Here is a 25622-nt window from a genome sequence, read left to right on the forward strand (position 1 = left end):
GCATGGTCACTAATAATACAAAAATTATGCAACTCTGCAAACACTGTCCTATTGCTACTGCAAGTTTCAGTGTATATATTTTAGCAGATTGTTGCAAATTAGTTACACAAGAAGCAGGAGATCCATTAAAATAGCTTGTTCTGAGCTTGACCTGCTCCTGATGAGAAGTAAAAAACAAAGTTTGGGAGATAGTGGCCAACATGACTGAAGGGCTTACCACAAATTCATTCAGTCATTTTAAAATGTATTTTCAGGACATGTCTCTCCTGTAAATTGAACACACACAAACACACACACACACACCAGCAAAGCTTATGTAGATCCTAATGGTGTTGAGCTATGTTTTAATGATGTTAGTAAAGTATGTGTTTCACTGCCATCCAACCTTCTGCTCTCATTAAACTCATTGTTAAAGCTTCAGACAGTGTCTCTGGGACATTCTGACTGTTCCACTAGATCACTAGCCTGGACATTTCACTTGCTTTGGAGCTGTCCAGCAATACAATGCAGCTAATGCAACTACACCGAACAGGCTAATCGGATAATGGTCTGAGAGGGCACAGCTTCCAAAATGTTGCCATTTTGAAAGCTGTGCCCTCTCAGTCTTCTGAGTTTGGAGAAGCAAGGAATTTACAATGGCAGACATCCATGTTTTTTAACCAACGACGTTTAGGTCAAGCTGAAGGAGGAAGCAGGCAAGGCTTTCTCTCATGCCTGCATCAACAGGAGAATTATTTCTAAAAAGGAGGAGAAGCACTTGTATGTTTCTTGTTGTGCGTCTACATTCACCACAGAGACACATAAATGTAAAATTAAAAAGAGTAAAAAACATAGTGGGATTTTACATAAGAGGAGACTGTTAATGCAACAGTCAGGGGTCCATATCGTCTTGCCTTAGTCATTCCCCTACTTCATTCTGGCTATGGACAGATTACTTAAAGCCTTTCCAATAGAAGTCCTTGTTCGATGAAAAATATATTTGACCCTTCATTTAAAGCTATAAAGTGGCTTAAGCATTCTGACCCTGCTAAATAAAGTGCATCGCTTTCAATGTTCATCTTTTTAAAATTCCTGGCACTAATGTGCAAGGGTAAATCCTCTTCTTGTCTTTAAATGCTTTTTCATATGATTTTGCACTCTGCTTCCTTTCATGCTTCCTTTGTGGACTTATTGCACAAAGGACAGATTTTTCAGACTTAGAGAAAAGCACTGGCCGCAGTGCAGAAATATTCACTTCTAAAATGGTTTATGAGTGAGGGTCACTCTTCTAACTAGTCTGAGTATTTGATTGACGTCTGCCTGATTAGTAAGTTCTGCAGCTTTTTATTTATTGTAGTTGTAATGATCAATGCCCGAAGGACTGTGAAGAGTGTGGTGGAGTGTAGCAGAATGTAAAGCCTGGTAGGGCAGACAGAGGGAGAACTGGGTGGATTACAGCGGTTTGAATTTGAGCCTCATGCTAGTGCCAAACTAAATCCAAACTATTCAGGAGGCACCAAATGTATGGAGTGGATGCGGGGGAGGCACCAGCTTCCCAGTGTCCTGCAGGGAGTCTGTTCCTGTAGCCTGCTTCTCTGCTGCCTCTGCCTCTACCCCACTAACTGGTTCAGCTGTGTTCTCTTCTGTAATCCCTAAGCGGTCTTTCCTCTTTAAGGTCACAGGGGACTGAAGCCTATCCCAGCTGTCACTGGGTAAGAGGCAAGGTCCACCCTGGACAGGTCTCCAGTCTATCTCAGACCCAACACAGCGAGACATGTAGGCCTGCCTTCTCAGCCATGCTATTGGCCAGGGTCTAGTGTCTAATTAGTCACAGGTGATATTAATCATCTAATGAAGCAGATGAAACTGGAAATAACAAACAGGTTTGAAATGAACTCAACCAGGCAATGGGTTTTCCAAACATTAGTTTTACTACATGCGTTTAAATTAAAATCTAAATGCACAAGTGAAGTTAAAATACACAATAACAAATGCTAAATATATTTCAAGCAACTATAAATGTCAGACTTGTTAAACGTCCATCTTCTGGCTGCAAACCCTGTTTGCAGACGATCCTTCCATACACAGCCACAAAGTGCTGAGCAGGCTGATGCACACTTTCATATGTGATTTTATGTTTTAACTTCAAGTGGAAATTTAGCAATTTCAAATAACTTAAACAATTAAGTAATTGTACAGCACAGAAGGTCCCTGACAATAAGTGCAATCCACCCAAAATCTCATTCTTTACTAAAATACTAGTGTTTAAGTGTTTCAAACTGTGGAACTAGTGCATTAATAATAGGGTCTACAGTCAGTGTGCTTTAGGGAATTTGGGATGAGTAACTGCACAAATGACACAACATGTCTGTTACAGTTTGTTGACCTGTAAGGAACACTCTGTATTTCTACGTCATACTTTCAAGTATATTAGATTTTCTGTTCTTGCAGTATTTGAGGCTTTCATCTTTGAAAATTGCTGGCCTGCAGCTGATAAAAGCGAATTAATGCATTTAACTGTAACACTAGATGGCACTATGAAGCCGTGACAACTGTAATCATCAGAGGGAGGTTTTTTGCTTTTCACTGATTTCTTATTTAGAGCTTCTATTTTTTCCTCCCTTTTATCTCATTTCTGTTACAGAGAATTACCATTACATAGCCACCTGTCCATTCATTTAGTCATTCATGTGTATGCACATATTTGTGGACATGTGGGTTCTATGGGGGGAAAAAATGAAAGGAAAGAAGGCAATTTTGTCTCTTTCTTTGTGTGTGGATGTTGTTATTACTCTGTGTGATCAGTACCACCATTATGAGAACATTTTGGCCCCATACATTCAGTAACCTGCCTGCGGGTTAACACTAATCAGGTTTTTGTTGGAAATGGGGTAAGTTGTTAAGTTATGATGGCCATAGTTTAGAGTAAGAGGCCAGATAATGCATTTCACCAGTGTGTGTCCTCAGACAGATAACTGCACAACAAAGGACTAGCTGTACAGAGTGTGTGTGTGTGTGTGTGTGTGGAGGGGTGGTTGGGGGTGGGGGGGGGGGGGGTGATAGCATGTCAAAGAAGAATTGCAGCCTCCTGGGGGTATTGTACTTGCTTTATGGGTGTCCTCTGAGGGAGGATAGCTGAAATAAGGACACAGAAGAAGAGAAGGGAGGATGGGCTAACACATAACATCCACTTTGTTGTCAAGCCTGCCAGGAAGAGGCATTTTCTCCAATATATTACAGTGGTAAAATAACACTTTGAAGTACGCCTGGAATGAATGACTGTTCTAACACAGCATGTCGAAAAGAAGCATGTTTTACCAAAGAAGGCTAACTGGAAAACTAATAAGAAATACTGGTGTGCTGATAAATTAAAATGTGAATGAATGTTATTTGGCTTGGCATCCTATTGTTTTATTAACTTCCTTTTGGTTTTGTTACCTTGAAGGCAAAGAGACCGGAGCAGTCAGTGGGGTCAACAGAAATAGGCCAAGAAACTGCGATAAAGACAAACAAATAAAAACCAGAGGGCTATTAAGACTAAAGTGCTTTAGCCATTCATCTCATAATAAACCAACCTGTGGATTCTTGTTTGAGTTATTTAGTGATTTTTGTTTTTTAGTCAAGAAAATATCAGACTCAACTGATAAAGCTGAAAAACAACAAACTGAACCTCATGGTTTCCTGCTCAACAGTCCGAAGGTCTTAAAATATTAAGTCAAAAGCTAATATTTGGCATTTCTGACCAAAAACATTACTCGTGTGAAATGGTTGTCAGTTTGTTTTATTTCAGTCTATGTCCAACTGGTGTCAAATTACAAAGGTTGCATTTACATGGAAAATGTTGCTTCAAACTAACTAAACTCATTCTGATTGAGAGATCTGAGTGATTCTAGTTTCACTCTTACATTGGGTTTTGATCTGATGTGTGTTTACATGCTCAAATCAAAGCAACAAGTGAATTATTTCTTCTTTTTTTTTTTTTAGGAGAGAATCAATCAGAAGAAACTTTTATTTAAAATGTTCCTAATGAATTGACTATCAAATACTTGAATTCTTTTCAGCCAGGCCAACTGTTCCAACTGAGGTGATGAAAAGACAAATTTTCATTACTATTGGCTTTTATTATAATTATTATAATTATAATTATCCCCTTTTATTATTGGGGCCCATGTAAATGCAGCTGTTGTCGCCAAATTTTGAAGAACTGAAATTGCTCACAGAACAGATGAAATCGGGAGATGGAAGAATGGAAAAAAGTGAAGCTACAGTAATAACTAAACAAAAGGACTAAGGACAAAGAATATAAATAGATTAAATTTGGACAAAAAAAGACAGGAAAGAAATGGAAAGAAGGTTTTAAAAAAGAAAGATCAAAAAGAAGAAAAGATGACTGACTACTGGGGTAGACCGTTAAAGCAGAGCAGCTGATTCATTCACCCTTAGTTCTCTGTAAGGATTTGGACACAGCTGGTAAGGTGTTCTCTAAGAATCTCAGGCTGTATTCAGGCTTTTAAAGGCTCAAAGGATGTTTGGGAGAAAGCTTTGCTGACCCACCAGGGCTAAAAGTTAGTACCAGTCCTAAAGTTATCAGGAAAACAAGGTGCACTTAACCTTCTCAATATAAAAGAAAACTCTTTGATTATACACATTCCAAAGAGACACCCTGTGAATCATTATTAAAATTAAACCAGGTCCAACTAGATTTTTCTTTGAATTGTGACCAGACTGAGACAAAACAAAGTGAAATGGTTTAGAGAAAGTCTTCCCAGCAATGCATAGAAGACACTAAGCAGACTTCTTCAGTTCAGTGATCGCATGTTGGTGGAACGAGCTGCCAAACTCTGCACGCCCAGCAACATCACTCACAATATTCCAAAAAGTGCTTAAAACAGAACTCTTCCATACCTTCCTATGCACTTAAAATACTGTATATATATATATATATATATATATATATATATATATATATATACACTGAAAGCTTCGCGCATCGATCACTGACACAAACGGTCCTTTTTGATGCCTCAGCAATGAGGAAAGGCTGGTATGGTACTTGATGTCATAAAAACAAAGACTTAAAAACATACAAACAACTTGGTTTAACATTTTCGACCAGGCTAGGATACTATGGGTCATCAGGTTTTACGAATCTGGTTGCTGTTGTTTTAGATTTTACTTTTCACAGAGCTGAACATGCTTAAACATAAATATTCTGCAGTATTTTAAAGCAGCCCCCACTAACCCAGCCTGTCGTCTACATTATGACCTTGTTTATTTTCTATAGCACATACCTCAAGGGTATTTTCTTTTTCTTCTCTGTGCACTGATCTGTTTCTCCAATATGACTGTAAATTCTTTAATGGAGGTTGGAGCACTTCATCTTGGGTTAACAGTGAGGTCTTTTAGCAGCAGCCATGGGCTGGAGATCTTTCTGTAACAACTTATATCAGTCCATAACAAATGCCTTGCTCCCATCAATTAATATCACTCTAGTTATACTTCACGATGGTAGCACACGTAAAGAAATGTTGCACTATGTTACAGGCTACTTCAGAGATCCATAACTCATGTAGGTTTATGATCTACAGCAGATGACAAAATCCTACGGAGCATGAAAAGACTGAGAAGAAAACGTTTGCAAAAGATTTGTGTCTAGGTTTGCAGTTAAAGACTAGTGAAAACATAACATAATAATTTAATTTAGGACAGTGAATATTTGTAAGAAATTCTGTGCTGCCCTATGCTGAAAAACATATTTTAGGTGAGCATCTGACTTAAGTGTTTGCTTTGTGTCAGATGTGGCATCTTCCATTTAGGGGTCTATAGAAAAACATAGTTTAATTAACATTACAAAGCTACTTTTGCTTTTTAGAGAGTTACCTACTATTTCAGTAGCATGTTAAATGTTACAGCTTTAAACAGGCATACACATATTTCAAAATAAAAATAAAAAATACAAACCGTGTTTCAAACCAGGTCACATCTTTTAAAAAAGTGCATTTGAAGATCTGTGGTGTCAGTGTCGTAACAGGACTGCTACATTTCCACTACTGCTTTAAATGCAGCTGGGAAGTACTGCCACATTTTCCAGTGGGCAATGAAGGCACCAAAGAATAAATCTCAAATAAATCTTAAAATAAATCTCAAATAAGTCTCAAAACTCAACATTTTTGTAAATGTCTTAAATTACATAACATTAATGGTGTCAACTGGGTTGCAGCTAGTTCAGTCAAATGTTGAGTTGACCATCTGTTTTCAGTTCAGCTTTTGGAGTCTACGAAGATAATGGGGGGGTGGGGGGTCTTTATTTCTCGTCACTCTGCTGCACATCGTGCTTCAAAACCAAATGCCCTCAAAAAGCTTAACAGATCTTGGCTTAAGCCTTATTTTATTCGTATCTGAAGCATCATAATAATGATAATGCAGAGTAAAATAAGAAAATATGGGAGATGGTGTAGTACTGTATCCATGCTGATATTGGGTGCAGGCACCTGTTTTTTGTTTTTTGTTTTGCAATAAAGCCTTGACTTGTCAACTTTCTGACAAACTTCAGTAGGTTTAAAGTTATTAGTTAGCACTGATCCCAAAGAAGTGGAACAGTGTAGCTCAGGAAACTAGACAGTAGACTGTCCCAAAATCAAATGAACTGAAAAATGTCAGTTACAACAAGTATTAATATTTTTAGTAGTCAGCATACATAAGGTAGAAATAAACACATTGGTTTTACCATAGTGCCAAAATTGATCTTACTCACACAGACTATCAGTCTGTAAAAATAAACTGCTTCTCATATATTTAAATAAGGGGAATGCAATACACGGCAGACGCTTGCACAAGGCCAAAACAGCACTGTGGGTCATTAGATCTAGTTGAACGTCGCAACATAACATTATGTCACTGAGACAGATGGTGGGTCAGGTTTTGGCATCAAATGAACTTTTAAGAGAAATCTGTTCCTCCAGACGTACTTCCTGGTTTGTACTTCATTGTTCATATGTTTACATGAAACAACCCCCCCCCCACTACCTAAACCCTCTGCTTTGTTTTAACATAGAACAAATGTTTAATTTTAGCCATAAGATGCCCATCTTAAAACAATGCATTGCATTTTCTTTCTTTACAGGAAGAACTTTTTACTTGTTGGGGACCTTTTTCTAGACTATCACATAGAAATATACTCTGTATAGCGTTATGTACAGCTTATGTACACCTCTTTCTCTACTAACCCCTCACTTCCTTCCCCTTTGCCTTGCAGTTATGGCAGCTTTATACATGAGTCAGGGGCACCACAAAGAGAAAGAGACTCTGATGACATCAAAAGAAGACATTCGTGATAATGTCATTCACTATGATGATGAAGGCGGTGGCGAAGCAGACACTCACGCCTTCGACATGGGCACTCTGCGCAACACTCACACGCGGTGCACGGGCACTCACAGCATTACCTCCATGAAGGAAAAAAACGGTTATGGTGATGGAGTTCTGCTGCATCTGACCAGTCGCTATGATGATGTCAGGTCCCCCGACATCCATCGTCAAACAGCCAGCATCATCGCCACAGTGAACAATAAGGCCTCCCTCTCTTCCCATGGCAGACTGACTGAGGGTGATGCTAAAATGATCAGGGAGTTTATTGAACACCAGCTGGGGGAGAGTCAGCAGGGCTATGCTGCGCCACCCTTTGATTCTCTGGCAACCTATGCCTATGAGGGCGATGGCTCGGTGGCTGGTTCACTTAGCTCCATAGAGGAGTCCTGGGTAATTGAGGATTTAGGGGATTTTAGCTCGCTCAGTGACTGGGGACTGCCATTCAAAACACTAGCCAGCATCCTGGACAGACAGCCACCTACTCAGTCTGAGAAGAGCTGAGAGGAAGTTGGGCAGCTGACAGACTTCGGGCAGCCATGTGGGGATTAGTTTACTTTCCTAGACATTTTTTTTACTGTGACAGGCACTGGTTAGAGTGATGTGAGGACCTTGTAGAAAGCAATGTGTGTAGCGTAGAGTGGTTGGCTAGAAAGCTAAAGGTGTGTAAAAAGGTCAAGTGTTTAGCTCCTCAAAGTGCCTGAGGTACTACATGTTTACATGTCTTTTAATTCATGTTAGTTAATAAAAATGTACTGAACTGATGCTTTGCTTCAATATCAGATAATTAAGTCTCATCTAATTATTTCCTAACAGCGACTGAACCCGTGCTTTGCACACACCACCACTTTAGTTTGGAATACTTTACAACAATGTTGGACAAGATAATGGTAAATGTACTGCGCTGACTGACATTACAGAGTCATTCTCTGTATCCTCTCTTTCGCCCATTCACACAGACGCTCACGCTGCCACGCTAGCCTGTTGAGATACTAACAGCAAACTTTTTTGGATAGTATCACATCTTATTTCTTTTTTATGCCTATGTTGAAATCTACAGAGGCCACGTACTTACACAGAGCTCAGCTTAACATTTTACATATTTCCTTATTTCTTTTGTTAAACATTCTATTTTTTTTATTCTATAGACGAAACATAATTTACAACATCTTGTTGCAGACAATTCACACAGGGTTACTTTAAAAGCGATCAGAAAGGTTTGGTAAGTAGATTTTGAAGGTACCTATAGATCTGCACAGATGCGTTAAATATCGGACAGATCAAAACTGACAAATGATATCTTATATTATTTGTTTTCTCTACTTGTGCATTTTGACTGATTTTTTTGCATTTACAGTTGGGTGTAAAAGTTTGCAGCGTCTTATGCAGAAGCGGCAAAAAGAGTAAAACAAATGTTTTTTCATCAACATATTTAATGCATGAAGACTTAGTACAAATGTTCCTTACTAAAAAAAAAAATAAAGTTCAATCTTAATGATTTATTTTATTGAGGGGGATTATTTAATCTTTAATTTTCATTAGTTTACTGTAACTTTTTAAAATATACTCGTTGGCTATTTTTGCATTAGCTGTATGTGCGATGTTATTATGTTGGGTTTAGGGATAGGTTGGATCCCCATATATGCCGTTTCAATGTTTCATCATAGGTGAGAGCAGTAGTCTGTTCGCATGGCAATTTAAACTATACACACATAAGAGAGAAAAGGAAATAATTTCAGTCTAGTCTAAGTCTTCAGGAAAAGTCTCTGATCATCCTTAAGAGGCCCAACCAGATGCAGTCCAGAGGAAACAGATCAGTGTGCAACAACAGGGACTGATTTCAGAACAGAATTGTAAGTCAAGACATGGGAGTAAACAAGACAGGGAGAACTGTCAGCCGAGCATCCAAAACAGGTCAACTTCACATGGAAAGAGTTAAGTAAGCTGAGCATGCGACCAACGCTAGTTACACGTTAGTCAACGTTAGTCAAAGTCACTTGAAGACAAAGAGCAGGCTAAGAAAACAAACCAAACAAAGACAGAGGACAAATGTCCATAAACTAAGCACTGGGCTCAGTCTGAAAGCAACTAAATCACCGACACAAAGCACTGTGAGGAAAGCCATGAATGACAGTCAATACTGGAGCAGAATATTGAAAATTGAGAATAAGCATATTGGTCATAGCTGTGGAACATGAAGCTGACCAAAAATGTCAGGATCTGACGGGGTGTCCCAGTAAAGAGTGCCTGCAGACAAGGAGCTTAAACAGCACTGAGGCAAGTTTTCACTATCAAACAGGCTGAGAGGAGGGAAACAAATGAAAAGAAGGGGTGGAGCTAAGCAGCCTGTCCTCCAACCTTAACATCCATAAAGGTTGTTTGTCCCTACCCTCTCGTCTGACACAATAAACCGCTGAAATAGCGTTGCACCGTAGGGAGGCAGGCCTCTGTTGAAATTGCACAAGGCAACAAAATGGGAGATAGATAGACGGATAGAAACCTTCACACTTATTCTTGTTCTAAATGTTCAACAATGCAGTAAATGCCGTGTTCTCGGTGTCTAAAAACTACATGATATGTCTTTCAGCTGCTAGACGTCAGCTGTTACGTTTTGAATGGTGTTTCTGTGAACCTGCTCTGTATCTGCTCCATTCATAGTCTAGGGAGCCTAGACTACTGACCTGCTCCTGACCAATCAGTGGCAGCTGGTACACCTACAAAAAGCCCATCCTCCAAGTCTTGTTCTCTCTTTTTTAGTCAGCAGACTCTACAGGACCAGAGTCTCCATAAACCACGTTGCTTGGTGTTTTTATTTACTTCGTTTAATAAACAACTTTTGCTCCACTAAGTGTCTCTTTCTTCTCATTGTTGCTTTCCTTGAGCTGGAGGTGAGTTGCTGAGTTGGCGATTGTGGTGCAGAAGGGAGAGGAGTCATCCACCAATCCCAGGAATGTTGGTTCGATCTCTGGCTTTTTCTTTCACATGTCATAGTGTCCTTGAGCAAGAAACTGAACCCCCAATCTTTAACTCAAGCAAAGGTACTATGCAGATTATCTACATTTTACCCAAATTACACAACCATACAGCGCTAAGAAAACAATGTATTTTAAACAACACTGATGGATATAATAGCAAGACATGTACAGTGATTAATAAAACTAAGGGTCAAAGGTCACTGTTGGTAAAGGTGTAGCCGCTTTTAACCACTTTATACTCTTAATACTCATAATGATACATCAGCATTTATTAGTTCATATTTTATAAAAATATTCATATATTTATATTTTTATGTTAATATGATGAGGTGGTACTAACTGTCATATTTCACACAGTAGGACATTCTTAACTGAAGGAGCGTGTGTGTGTGGTTGGGGGGGGGGCATCATGACTAAGACCAGACTTTATGTGAACTTGAACCTATGGCTGCTTTAAGATATGTTGAATAATGAAGAGCTGTACTACTTTACACACCAACAATTTATTTATGTTTTCCTGTCTTGTCATTTCTGACCTGGTCAATACAGCTGACCTGCAGCAGTTCCAGCCCTTCCAATCTCTCCAGTCAAGTGCTCACCTCTTCCCTAGTCAGTCATCAATTAGTCTACATTAAATACCAGTTCACTTGCACTTGCGCTCTGCAGAATTATTTATTGTGTCACCTCATCCTTTTCATTAACTCTGCATGTTAGTAGACTTTGCCTTTTGCCTGCTTCTCATTTAGCTGACTGCCGCTGCCACATGCTGACTTGTTCAGGTCTGCTATTACCTCTTAATGAAGGTGAATTGTTTGAACTTCTTCTTGTCTCCATGTCTTGCAGCAGAGTCCTTCCTTTCTGAGCTGAGACAACATGCAATGACACTTAAAGTAAAATAGCAGCAACAGCACTGCAGTAATAAAGACACAGTATATGCCTTCTATTGTCCCATGTGCGCTGCTCTGACTACCTGGCCTGACATAATTTGACCTGTAAAGAAATGTTTTGTACTTCCATGCACTAAAACACCCGCTGGCATTTATTTAAAAACTGTGGGAAGACATTACTCTAAGGCAAATAAAACAGTTGAACTGTTGGGAGGCCATTTTGTTTGTCCCTTGGAAATTGCCAAATCAATACCTGTCTATGTGCATTGAATCCATCTTCTCCTCTGTGGCTACTGTGATGGAAAATAGATTTTGTTGATTGCTGCAGTGTAACAGATAGCCGCCGACAGTGGAGATGACCTTCATTATATCAAGCCAGAATCTCAGCTGTGACAATGGATAACACTCAGCTTGGCAGGATAGGGTCAATTCACTTTTGAGTTCATTTTGATTTAGAAGGTAAATAATGGTCCTAGTATGATTGTTCCAATCAGAACACACTGGAATAGGGAAACAACTGATATATGGGATGAGAAGTGCCTTTTGATTTATATGGAAAATGGAAAATCTATTTCCTAGCTGACTTGACTGAGGAGTAGATGAAGCACAGGGAACTCAGCTGGAAACAGATAAAAAGGTGGAAGGTGAAGAACTGAAACTGCAGTTTTGTCAAGACATGAGTATGGGTTAGAGTATTTATTATTTATTATTGACAAATCTCTATGTTAAATACAGTAAGTCAGAGCTCAACCATGCTGCTTTCCCCCATCCCAAAACCAATTCCAGTCATCTGGTGCTCTGCATATCAATTAATTACCTTCATGAATTGGATGCTGCTGAGATTTACCATAAACAAAAATAGCTTTAGTTTTGCATAACTGCAAGTCTTCAAAAATACAAGCAGTATTTTACAGGCACTCCTCTGAGGAGATAGGCTGACCTACTGTCAGAGATGCTGTACAAAACATAAGACAAAAGATAATTCAGGTTTACTACAATCTGGACCTTTTTTTTCCTCTTTGTTCCCATTAGTAATTAGTAAACAAAATCAAGCAGGTTAGGATAAAACAAGATGCCAAAGTCAAAGTAATGCTGCCGGAGCTCAGTAAAAACTATATTGAGGATTTTTTTTAAAAACTGACTAAAAATTATTCATTTCAATAACTATTTTATGTTCTCGAGAGAATCAACCTTATTTGAATAATGAATATTATTTCATATGCAGGGCAGACACACATTTAGTTATATTTTATCTCATATTGGTCACCCGAAACTAAACCTAGATTTGCCAAAAAATTCCATCATTTCTACTTGACAGCTGACTCATTGCCTGAATTTACAGTTCTGGTTACTGGATAATGAAATTAATTTCTGGAAGGTCCAAAATTTCATCACCACATAGAATTACGAAATGTCACCATCCTTCTGTTTTTTGTCAACTTTTGTTTATAAAGCCATGTTGTCTAGATACACCTCAGAATTGAAAATGGAAAGAAAAAAAAAAGGATGTTAGTTTGTTACACATACTACATGAGGATATCCAGAGGAGGTGGCAGATAGTTCGAACTTATAATGCAAAAAAACTGCAACAAATTGTAACCTACCTGCTCTAAGCATGTATTTTATCTACTCTACAGCAAACCATAGTAATAATTATAACCAGCTTTACCTACCGTATTACCTGAAAATTGCTGCTTCCCTAACTTAAATACTGTCCAGAGAAATTGTTTCAGTAAAGGTGACATGGTTTCAGTGAATGGTTTCAGGACTATCAAGTGAGGTGATTCATCCGCCATGACATTCACAGTCACCAGAGCTAAACACCTATGGAAGAGATAAATTATGGCATGTTTGCAGTGACACAATAAATGCCATGGAGTTTTGTAGCCTTTTTTTAAATTAACAATTTAATTTTCAATCGGCAATTCAATACGCAGTTTGGTCATGAAATTTTAAAATGCATTTTGCAATTGACAATTCAGTATTAAAACTCATTAAATTCAATTGGAACTAATTTGATTAAAAAAGTGATTGAAAGCTAAATCAACTGCATGGTTTTCTGTTTGTGACATAACTCAAATGCAATGCAAACTGTCAGTTCTCACATTAAGGTGAAACCCCAGCTGCAGCTGGTATGACCAGCCTCTACTCTACCTCTGTTTGGCTGACTCTAAACTTAAGTTCAACCAGCCTAACCAATGAAATCAATGAAACCAGCCAATCAAACAATGCGCTTTTTACACACAGCTGCAGTGAAATCTTCTGCTGTGGCGTTACAGTAGTCTGAGAACATAATACAAAACAGCATTGGCATATGTCACTTTACATTTAATGAAACTAAAATGTATGAGTTTCTTTGGTGGCCCCTAGGGACAAATCGTGTATAAAGATCAAAGCACAAAGATAATGCATCAGAAAACAAATATGAAAGCACAAACAAAAAGGAAACACACTACAACACAGAAATGCAGGAAATGGAACTGACTGCACATTTGAATAAAGACTCCAGAAAACCATGGCAAAAGATTTTATTAAAACATTTTTATCAAAATAATTTTAACTGAATTATAGATTGAATTGTAACTTTTAATACTAAATTGTCCATTGCATAATGGATTTTGAAATTGTATGACTAAACTGCATATTAAATGACTGATTGAAAATGTAATTGTCAATTGCATAAAGACTACAAAAAGCCATGGCATTTTGAAATGCAATTAATTTGCTTTTTAAAATATTTCAAACTGAAATAAGGATTAACTTTGCATGTTATCTATTGTAAAATACATTTTTCATTTGTATGACCAAACTGAAAAGCCAAATGAAATATTGAATTGCCATCTGAATTACAAGCCCATTATGCTTCCATAATAAACAGGTGAACAGGACTTCAGTCAAATGTTCAGTACATCAACTCATCTGATCACTGTAGTGATCACGGTACATTGGGTTGTGAAGCTAGGCCTGAGAGAGATGCTGATCAGGAATATTCTGAGATATCATTCTTTTCAGGAAAATAAGCAAATATTTTCTGCTTTGCTTTGAAACTGCTAAAAAAAACTGAATCAACAAAGTGATTAAGGGACCTACTGTTCATCTTTACACAGCATCCTGCTGCAGCTAATGTCACCAGGACAGAAACCAGCAAGATCATTGGCTCTGACTTAGCCTCTTCCCAGTAATTTCGTAGGAGCTTCAATCATTGATTTTTAAGGGTTATATCATTTATACCTGTTTTGGGATAGAATGCAGACAGGACTGGAAATAAAGCTCTGTCAACCACTTGCCCTTTGGGCAAATAGCTGAGGGGTTTCATTTACCCAATAGCCAAACTTACTTACATGCAAAATAGAAAATATAGGATTTTTAAAAAATATGAAAATTCTGACAAATATATATTATTAACATACAAAACAAAATATTGACAGGTAATACTAATAGCTAATACTATTTATGTTAAAATGTATAGAGTAAAAGTAAAACGTTACCAAAAAAAACTTAATTATTAATTAAAAATGTCTACTTCATGAAGTACTTGTACTTGATTTTGTTTCCTGATACCTTTTTTAGGTCAAATACTGGCTGTGGATATTTTGGAAATTGCCTCTCTCCTTAAAGTAAAACATTTTATGATAAGACTGATAGGGATAAGTTGTCCAACTATGGTCAAGGTATCGGCCATTGGAAAGATAAATTAAGCATAAACATTTCTTTGTAGGTCCTGTCTGTGTGTCTTGACCCATTTACTGGTAGTGGTTGTGGACTGTTTTTGTGTCTTTTGTTTGTAGTTAACAATATTTGCAGATGAACCTATTGTGTGCAGCCTGCACTGGCAGTATTTCACTTGCATATATTAGAGCATGCTTTTGTGTAAATTGTTTGAACACATTATTACCCAATTCATGTTATTATGTTAACACTTTAATTGAGCAACGAGTGACATTAGCAGATCTGAAAATATGGTTGTGTTGTTTATGCTGCAGTGTCTCCTCTCTGTCTGCACTATGCTGAGATAAAAAACTATTCATTTTTGTGCATCACATCATCTTAGATCTTTAGCTGCATGGTGAAATTCCAAGGCTCAGGACCCCTTTGCCACAATGTGTCGTGACATCCTGCTGTATCTTCAATCCCACCTGGAGATAGGCAAGGATTCGGTCCTCCTCTGGAATGTTTTGGCGGCCTTAAGGATGTCCTCACTGACACAGGTTGATATCTCAGCGGCCTGGTGGCCCGCTGCCTCCAGTCTGAAGTATCCCAGCCCCTCACTCGCAGTGAGCACATCCTGGGCAATGGTGACCCTGAACTCACACGACAAGCCGAAAAGGACAAAAGAAAAAAAAAACTAATAATTTACAGTCAGGCTGTAGTTATTGTAGTTACTGTTTTACTTAGTTGTTTCCCTTCAATAAAATGTATTCAGAGCTCCTTTTGGCAATACCCTGTTAAATCTGCCTAATGTCCAACACAACAAATGCAAAGTGCTTTGTAGAAGTCTAAATACGTCACTTTCCCCTGTGGATCTTTTTAATTCAGATAATTGCTGTTGTGGATCTGTGTTTTTTTTTTCCTTTCTCCCTCTGCTCTTCTGCAACACAAAGACACAAAAAAGAAAAGTCAAAGCAGCATTTTCTTTGACTATACAGTAAAAATCTGAGCCTTGCTTCCAAAATAAGTCAGGTGAAGAAACAAATCTGATTCTGCTGCATGTATATGCATATTTCCAGTAACCAGGTTTCATAAGTGCATGTAAACACCGTTCCTGATTATCAGAGAGAGCTGATTTCCCCGAGTACCACGGTTACTTAAGTGCGTTTAAAAGCAGCCCCTGACTGTTGTTTTGGGGGTTGTCTAACAGCTCTCATAATGGTTCTGTCATTAGCTGGTGTTTTTCGTTTCCCATGGCCAGTCGTATGATCAGTGCCCCAGTGATTTCTTGTACTGACTGTTTTATTGGCCCTATGCTTTTTTAAAAAATCTGAAATAGCTTACTTTGCTTCCATAGACAACTTCCTGTTTTTTGTGTGTGGTTTTATCACTTTCAGGAACAAATTTGGTAGCAATTTACAACCTTCTGTTGTTTGAAAAATTGATCCATCTCCCAGGACACACCAATGGATGTTGCAACACATAGCAATGATGTCATTGAGGAAGGTTCTTGTTCTTTGGTATTAAAGATTCCTCTGTGAAAAGATCCGAAGACGGAGCTTCACTAGGACATTTAAGTGCCATTTAGGAAGATAAGGAGATCATATTTCATGAATATGGACCCATGTGAAAATGTAAAATGGAATTTGGAGCATACCAAACACACACACACCCCATCACATAGAACAGTAATACTGGCTGCTGGAACAACATTAATATTCATGCTTCCAAGATTATTTCTAATGAAAGGATTCTTTTGTATAGTTCTGTCAGATGTTTGACTGACACTTTAGTCTATAAAACATCAAAAATAATCAGTTGGCATTAATTTCAACACAAATATGGGCTATTATTAATAAAACAGCACACACTCTGTCATTGCCTGCATCTGTTTCCATTTTTTCTTCATCTCTTCCTTTCTGCTCCTCATCACTCACGTCATTCATTTCCCAGCCTCTCTGCTTTTTCTCAGTAGGGCATTTACTACTTTCTCTATTCTTTTTTCATCATCACTCTCCTGCCACTCTCACCACTGTCCCTCATCTTTTATCCACTTATTTTTTTCTTTCATTTTTACCCATATTTCTGAAGAAGCTGTAAATGTTTTAGCCTTTTTTGATCCTCAAAAACTGTGTTATGCTGACCTGCAGTTATAGGATTTGAAGCTAAAGCTGGAGCCTCTTCACTGTTTGAATGAATCTGAACTGAGATCAAACTTTACAAAGCTCAGATTCACAGCTGGGGTTCACAAACAGCTGGTATTGTATAGGGGAGTACACCCTTAAGATAATGGATGAATGGATTGATCAGTTCACTCAATGTCAAATGTCCAACATTAACTAACAATATGATGTTGGTGCAAGACTTTACTGCATTTTCACATTCATATTTCAAATCAACTTTAATCTTTTCAGCGCTCTGTTGCTCTACTAAAAGCATTGCAGGCAGGCAGGGTGGGAGAACTGGTTGTTATCTGCAACTGTTAATGTTAGTGTGTTGTGATTCTAAGCAGTAACAATAGCATGTGTGCACTGGAAATGTGAACAGTGGTGTCCTTGTGTTTTTACAGTCTGTGGTTTTACCTTTGACTTCTCAGAAAACAAAACCACCTATTTGGCTGTGAGGAAATTTTGGGGTCCTGAAGGGTTGTCCCTTTTCAGGGAGATGTTTCAATCACTACCACTTAAAAAAAAATGAAGCGTGGGGGTATAAACTATGACTTGGGATTGCTCTTTAAAGGGCATAGTATAAAGCAGTTAATTCCTACTGAAATAGACAGAAAAAGATCCCCTCTTTATCTCCGTACAAACGTACACTGTAGATAAACTTTTAAAAATTAGAGAGAATGCCTTTTTTTCTGGCAATCCTGAGAAACAAACTACAGTAAGAATCCTTATTTTATGGCCTTTTTCATCTGTGACATTTTATGTATTTACAGCATTCTTACTTCTTTCTTACTCCAAATTTAAACATAGCTCAAACAAAAATACTATAAAATAAATAGAAATAATATTTGCTTACGTATCACAGTGAAGTGAAGTGCCTTGTGAAACTATGAACAATCCCAACTACGACCATCACTGAGACCAACAAGCTGATATACACCACGGCAACTGTGATTCTTTAGATGCTTGGCTATAAACTAATCATAAGGTGTAGTATCCTCCATGGAAACAGAGGTTGGAGGTTACCCAACTATTGGAATTGCAGAAAGGCAGGATGATGAAAAAGTACAACCAACTGAAGAAGTACAACAAACTCTCCATACCTGAGTCCTTGTGGACTGCTAAGACAAGGGCCACAGCCCTGATTACCTGGGTAAAGAGGTAGACCAGTGAAGTTGACACCAGAAGAATAAACAGGAGGTTGTCCACTGAGCCCTCTAAGGAGTTGTCCCAGTAGCAGGGTAATAACACGAGAGCAGACGCACCAAGCCTGGAGACTGAACAGTACTTGAAAAACATATGGGAGAAGGATGTGCACATGCACCCAGAAAACATAATTGCTGTACATTAAAAAATATGCATGTCATTGTGACCAATTCTACACTGGGTCCGAAACCACACATTGTATCTTTAGAATGTGATTATTGGAAATTATTTCTGTACTTGGTAGCGTGGTCCCTGGCCTCAGGGGGGCATACTTTGGCACTGCTGCTGGCATTTATTTACTGGTTTGTTTAACTATTTCTATGTCTTTTTTTCTCTCTTGGGAGTCACTCCATTGCTGTGACATTGCACATAAAAGTTGAATCAACAGTGCAATCCCGCTGTAGAGCAATTTTCTGGCATAATATTAGAAATCATTTTAAAAGATTGTTAACAGCTGTTTGGAAGAAATTGTACAGCATGACTGGGCCACCACAGTTGTGTATTCAATTCAGTTCACAACAAAGTTATCTCAACACGCTTTATATTATAAAGTTTAGACTTTACAGATATGTAGAGAAAGCTCAACAAATCACCTTTGAACTATAAGCTTTATCAAAAAAGAAAGTTTTAAGCCTAGTCTAAAAGGATAGAGGCTGCCTGCTTCCTGATTCAGTAATAGGAGCTGGTTCCACAGGACAGGAGCTTGATAGCTAAAGGCTCTTCCTTCCATTGTATTTTTATAAACTCTGGGAAGCAGAAGTAGGTTGGCATTGAGAATGAATATAATGGAGCTTGACCATTTGTGCTTTGTATGTAAGAAGGAGGGTTTCAAATTCTATTCTGAATTTCAGTCATGAGTTTCAGTATGATCTCTCTTGCTATGCAATTCCAGTCAGTATTTTCTACAGCATTTTGGACTATAAAAGGAGTTGTAGTGTATTTAATTTCAAATGGTGTCACATGAATCTGGTCTCATACAAATCTAATACTATTAGGTAATACATGGACTGCAGGACATGAACACCCTGGCGCCCTGCATCCACTGATTTTACAAGTTGTAGTCTATTTACAGGTGTTGGAAAGCATTTCTGCAAAAGTGAAATTTCTAGTAAGTCTATTGTGGTACAAAGGAGGAGTGTGAACTCTAATGAAGCACCTCATGTTGCCACTTGACAACTACAGGACTAGTTTGGAAACACAAAAATGAGCTTACCAGAACCATAGCGAACCTGTATTCTAAAAATTACCTTTCTATATAACTAAAGTGCATTCAGAAATACTTATTGTAGGGAACGTAATTGGGACTACATTGCGTTTACTAGGATATGTTGACATTTAGTGTAAATGTGTGTGAAATACATTGGACATATCAATAAATAGTTTCCAGCCTTTTTTTATTTTCTTGAGCCTCATTTATCACCGCTTTGTATCCACAGTTTAAGCACAAAACCATGCATACGAACATTCTTGTGCTTATAAATGCAACTTTAAGACCTCATAATGTCCGGATCTTTATCTTTAGAAAAAAGACTGTAGGTGTCTGTATGAGTTTGATAGTGCATGCTGCTGTATCAAAAACATCAAGCATCACGGCTATTAGCAGCTGGTGCATTCCCCTGATGGTGAGCTCATGAGAACTTGAGCACACCACATCACTCTCAGTCTCACCACTCACCAGAACTCTCAGGATGCTGTGTGGTATTTAGGAAGCTTTTCTGTATGTAAATGAGCCTGCATGTGCATGTGCAGCTGAGATTGTTCATTGCTTATTGTGTGAACTGATTAAATTCTGTTGCCACCTCCCCAATGGCATCAATGCAAAGATGTTACCTTTTAAAAGCTTCTTGGCTAAAGGCTTAACCTTTAAACTAACAAGGGAAGGTCAAACTTTGTCAGATGCTGATGTGAAAGGATAGCTTGTGCATATCTATGAAATTCCCCAGGTTTTGACGGTATTATATTGGACACCCTGAGTAGATTGGTGTCAAGCTTTATTCTAAAAGGTTGCATATTGTAGCTTTAATTAAAAAAAAATAAAAAATTACTAATTAAACACAGAATTAGGTCTGTGTGCTGCTACAGTATAGTCATGTGAGATGTCATTTTTGTTATTTGCTGTTTAGTTGGGTTGTTGCTTTATTTAGTACTGTCAGTTTGTGTTATCTTGCAGATCATCACTGTTAGATGGTGTGTAGTATTTGTCTATGAGTCCATAGATTCGAATTTTGCTCTTAACAAGAAAGCCAAATGAAAAACATGTCTTTTATGTTTACAGCACAACAAAAGCACATCATGACAACGTAAAAGCCCAGAGCAGAGTAGGTAACTTATTCTGCTGAATCTGCTGAAAGATGCTAACTTGCGCTGATCAACTTTGATGATGTTGTCAGGTCACTTCTTTCCATCTGGGATCAGGGTTTGTTGTGATGAACATTATAAAGTTAATTATTAAAGTCATAAAAGCCATTTCCAGCGTAGGCTGATGAGCTTAGCAATAACACAAACATTTCAGTGATAGTCTTTTCTCAGTAAACCCTATAGAGACATTACCACACCTCATTACTGCAACTACTGCAGACTTGTTTTTATTTATTAATTTGTTGAACAAATGTAGAGTTTGAGCCTCTTTATGCCATTGTCATAGTCACAGCTGTTCTGTGACTAAACTTCTCAACATTCCAAATGCAGAAGTAATGGTTTCACTCACCAGCACAGTTGTGGAGTGGTCACAGCCATAATGTCTTCCTGTTAACGCATGTTGTGTACTATCTTGTTCTCTGGCTCCTCTTTGTCTTGTGTTTTTTTGATGATTCTTCTTTGTGTTTTCTCTGATGACTCTCCTCCAAGTTTCTCCATGCTTCCTGTGATCCCCGCCTGACCCTGGAGTTTTCTGTCTTCTCTCGTCTGGGATCAGAACATCATCGGGTCGCCGGTTCTGTTTTCCTGCTCCCGGCAACTGTTTGTTGGACCGCCAGTTCTGATTCTCTGCTCCTCCTCGTAGTAAGTGACTTTTGTTCTTATTGGCTTGCTAGTTAAGAAGAGGAGTTTTCTGCAGGTCTTTAGCTTTTCTTTATGTCTTGGCTGACACCCCCATGCATTTTCTTGTCCATGTTCCCCGGCTGGGGATGAAGAAGCATCTGTCCATGTTCTTTACCCGGTTCTCCTTCCTGCCCAGTGTTCCCAAGCAACCCCAGTCTCTGCTCCTGTCCCCAAGAGTGTTGATGCCACTAGAGGTCCAGAGGAGCCTGCCGATGTGGACGTGGCCACCTGCTCTGCTCTGCGGCAAAGCACTGCCACAGCTCCTAATCCAACCTGGCCCCTATGTTGGCACAACCTTCGTTGCAGGCCATCCGCCTCACCCCAACAGGACTTTTATTGCTCCCCATGGTTCCTGCATTTCAACTGTCTGTCCCAGCCTCGCTGCTCCTGTGCTTATTTTGCCTGCCGGAGGCTCAACTCTTTCCTTGGTTCCCGTACTCCGGCAACCAACCTATGTTCATTGACGCTCTCATTTCCCACTACGGCACAGCCCATACCAGATTTATAACATGATCTATGACTGCAAGTTTTTGCATTTGATTAAATAAATCATATCTACTTGTTTATAAAACAAAAAAGCACATTTAAGCTTTAGTACAAAGGAGTTAAAATGGTCAGTGAAACAATTATGCTACAATGTCATTTCTGACCTAGAAACAGCTGAATCAGAACTACTTCATCTTCATTTTACATGTCAAAACTTCTTATATCTCTAAATTGGGTTATTTAAAAAAAATCTAATTTTTAAAGTGGCCTCAGATGTTTGGACTCTAATGTATGTTGTGATAAAATACATGCAATATTAAAATGATAAAAGTTATAAATATTTGTGCATTGAAGTTTTGGAATCAATGGCCAAGATGAGCATTGAAAGCGTGAGCACATTTTTAATTTTGATAATTGAATTCATGTGAATATTAAAATATTAATATTAAAAAACACATTGTGCATTTTCTTGGAGAGTAAGGAGTATTTTATTGTAGTGCACACAGCATCACATCTACAAGTCTGGACTTGTTGAAAGGACCTGGGTGAGGACAGAGGAAAGGAAAAAAATGAGTGACTATCATTTCTGTGGTATGCTCCATCTATCATTCCCTAATGCATCTGACACCGTAATATCAGGATGAAAGCAAAAGCAAAGCACTGAGAGGAAGGCTGTCATATTTTCATTGTGCTGCCACCTTACGAAAGTTGTCACTCATTCTTTGGTAAAAAAATCTAAACCTCAGCACATGGGGCCTTCTTCTAAACGTGTGTGACATTCATGTTACAATATTATATATTAAATATTATCGATACTAATAGCACAAGTTAAATTTGTCATGCAATTGGAATAAAAACATACATTTCTATTATTATTATTATAACTATTTCCATATTTCCTCCTACAGTTTGTTTTACTTAAAAAGTGGCTTTGGTGATGAAATCATTTTTAGAGCAGTATCTCTAAAATGAGTTACAATTAAATCTTGAAAATAATATTTGATTAGCACAAAAACAAGGAATGGAAATATGAGGAAAGCATGTCACGTTTGTGGAAGAAGCTACCTCAGTTTGTAATTCATTTGTCCTGCACAAATTAAAGCAGACAGTTTCAATTCATTTGAAGATTTCTGATTATCTTTAATAAGAAGAAGATTTGGTAATGCTCATTAGGCTGGAAAGAGTTACAGAACATTTCTCAACGGTCGGGACTCCATCAGTGGAGTTTCAGGCTAACTGTGTACCAACATTCGATACCACTGTTACCCTTTTCAGGAGTGGTCAACCAACAAAGATCCCACTAAAAGCATGGTGTGTGCATTGTGGGATGCCATGTACACTACTTGTTTTGGCTCCATTGTTGAAGTATTGGGCAAAGTGGTGGAGTGGTAATTGTTGCTGCCTGACAGCTAGAAGGTAATGGGTTCGAATCTCTGGCCAGCTGTGTCCTTTCTGTGTGGCATTTGCACCTTCTCCCTGTGTACGTCTCTCTGTGTGCCGCGCCCCCCTCGCCCAATTTCACTTGGTATAACTTCAAGCCCCAATGTGAAGCTTCATCGAATAAGTGGTTACAGGTGATGGATAACGACTTTACACACTCAACATTGTGACACTACTATAAAATTGCAAACTTACTATGTAGTGCACTATATAGTGTGTAGGCAGTGACAGCCAGAGTTTTTCAGATGGTGTAGACAAAAACACTTTTCATACCATTATTTATTTTTCAAATGAGAAAAAGCTGTGGCCCAGCTTAATTCTGTGCTGGCACTTGAATGTTTGACTTAATAATGAGCAGCTGTCACAATCACTGAACAATAAACAGCACGTTCTCTTGACATGCAGTTTACTTTACTGCCAAAACCAGTCTAAATGCATGCCTGGTTCCCCACTGTTGTGATTTTATAAGATAGCAAAGGGCTACAAGAACCTAAATTCCACATAATACAGTTGTTTACAATTACATCTGCATGTTTCATTCTTTTCACACCTGCTTACCTCTTTATCCAAGTTGTCAAAATTGAACACTGAAATATGTTGTTTGTCATCACAAAACTAAAAATGTGTGTATTGCCAAGCAGAGGCAGACTGCTAAGGGCATCTGATAATTGCTTGATACCCCTTTTGGATATTATCAATCAGTGGATGTCATCCGTCATTATCACCATAACAACTTTGGGCCATGAGGTACTATGCCTGCTCTACATGCTAGTAGGCTAAGTAGGTCGCTATCATGCCATATAAATGTCTCTATGCAGTTTAGCTTAGACACCATAAATCCATTCATATAGATGTGTTTAGACATGTTTTACAGTGTTGGACACTATATCCTTTTTTTAAGAGAAATATTGTTGTAGCATGCACCATTCAGGACCAAGCTACCTTCCACTTCGAGCCCTTAGCACAACAATACCTGACACCCAAATTCCAACTAAAATGCACTTTGCTTTCCTCCCATCAGTAACAGAAGCCATCACCAGCACTTACTGAAAACTGCTAAAAGAGGCATAACCAGGCATAGCACTTAGCATGAGTGTTAGTGGATGTGATCCTTACCACTAATGCAGTAAGATTACTATCATCAAATGAACCAGTGGTATATATTCATGAGTTGTAACTCTGTGAATTACAACTAATATGGTTACTGTGATATGGAAACGGAAAAAACAAATGTACAAAAGTGTCCATAACAACTGACACAACTGGTTTAGAAAAAGACACACAAATGATGTTTAATCTTAGGCTGCCATGAATGTGCAGAATAAATTAAAGTTGAAATTTACTTAAGCATTTACCATTTACCATTTTTAAGTTTTGTTATTTGAATTCGCTTCCTGCTGTAGCTCATGAGCTAGAGAGTTCACCCCCTCAGGTTGGCGGTTTGATCCCCATTTCCTCCCGTCTCAAGTATACTTGAGCAAGAAACTGAATTTAACTTGCTCGAGGTGGTTCAGAGAAACGCTGTGCATAGCAACAGTGTCTGAGTGTGAATCTGAAGCAACATGTGAAGTGCTTGAGTTATTTACCTTCATTTAAACTTCTAAAAATGACCTTAGGAAAACGGCTGAGAAATATTACACAATTTTACTTTTTAAAGAAAAAATACATACTTTAAGTGATGGAAATGAACAATAGCACATATGACCAAACTTTTGGGTTCAGCCAAACTGTGATATCAATTTCAATTTTCTCTAAACCCAGTACATTGGGGATCTGATTCCTTTGGACCCAGAAATAGAATAATACAGGGATGCTACAAGAGATACTGCCTCATGCTTTTATATCTATAGTCCATCGTATTTCCTGGTTTTGATCCGGCTGAAAAAGCTACTTTCACCAAAGTCACTGTTACATGACTGAAAACTATTAATCCAGGACACAATATTTCTCTAGCAGTCACCAAGTGCTGGGAGAGATGAAACACAACCATAAAGTTTAATGAGACTGTAGTTAAACAATGTGGATGTTGTGCTGAAAGATCAGATATTTTGGTAACACAAATGAGTTGTCTGGGAACAGCTTACTTCTCAGTTACGAGTCTATTTACGACTTGATATTTAGAATTAATGTCAACATATCATTATGTTAACAGGACATGTAAGGTTGCAATTATGTTACTAACAAAAACATACAGCATTTATTAGAAAAGTGGGGACAGGGTTGATCTGTTTACTACTGCTCTATGCTGCATAAAATGCTTTTACTTCATTATCTCTACGCAGTGATCTGAAGGCAGCAGAACAGTTATGTTGATATATTTGCATATACTTGTTAAATAGTTTGGGAAAAGGATAACGAGCAGCTACAACTCAACACATTGAAATGATTATGAAGTGATATTCTACCAGTTATATGTGAATGATCTTGACAAA

The 25622-nt window shown here is 38.2% G+C and overlaps 1 protein-coding gene across 1 annotated transcript in view; it reads left to right on the forward strand.

The window, feature by feature from the left end:
• The window catches only part of LOC137098587 (cadherin-12-like), a 74935-nt gene extending 66388 nt beyond the window's left edge, over window positions 1-8547 (forward strand). Inside the window, exon 13 of the mRNA XM_067474981.1 lies at window positions 7235-8547. Coding sequence (XP_067331082.1) covers window positions 7235-7848 — 614 coding nt within the window. The 3' untranslated portion in view covers window positions 7849-8547. The remainder of the gene's footprint in view (window positions 1-7234) is intronic.
• The last annotated feature ends 17075 nt before the right edge of the window (window positions 8548-25622 follow it).

The sequence above is a fragment of the Channa argus genome, chromosome 14, assembly GCF_033026475.1.
Source record: "Channa argus isolate prfri chromosome 14, Channa argus male v1.0, whole genome shotgun sequence".
Lineage (NCBI taxonomy): Eukaryota > Metazoa > Chordata > Actinopteri > Anabantiformes > Channidae > Channa > Channa argus.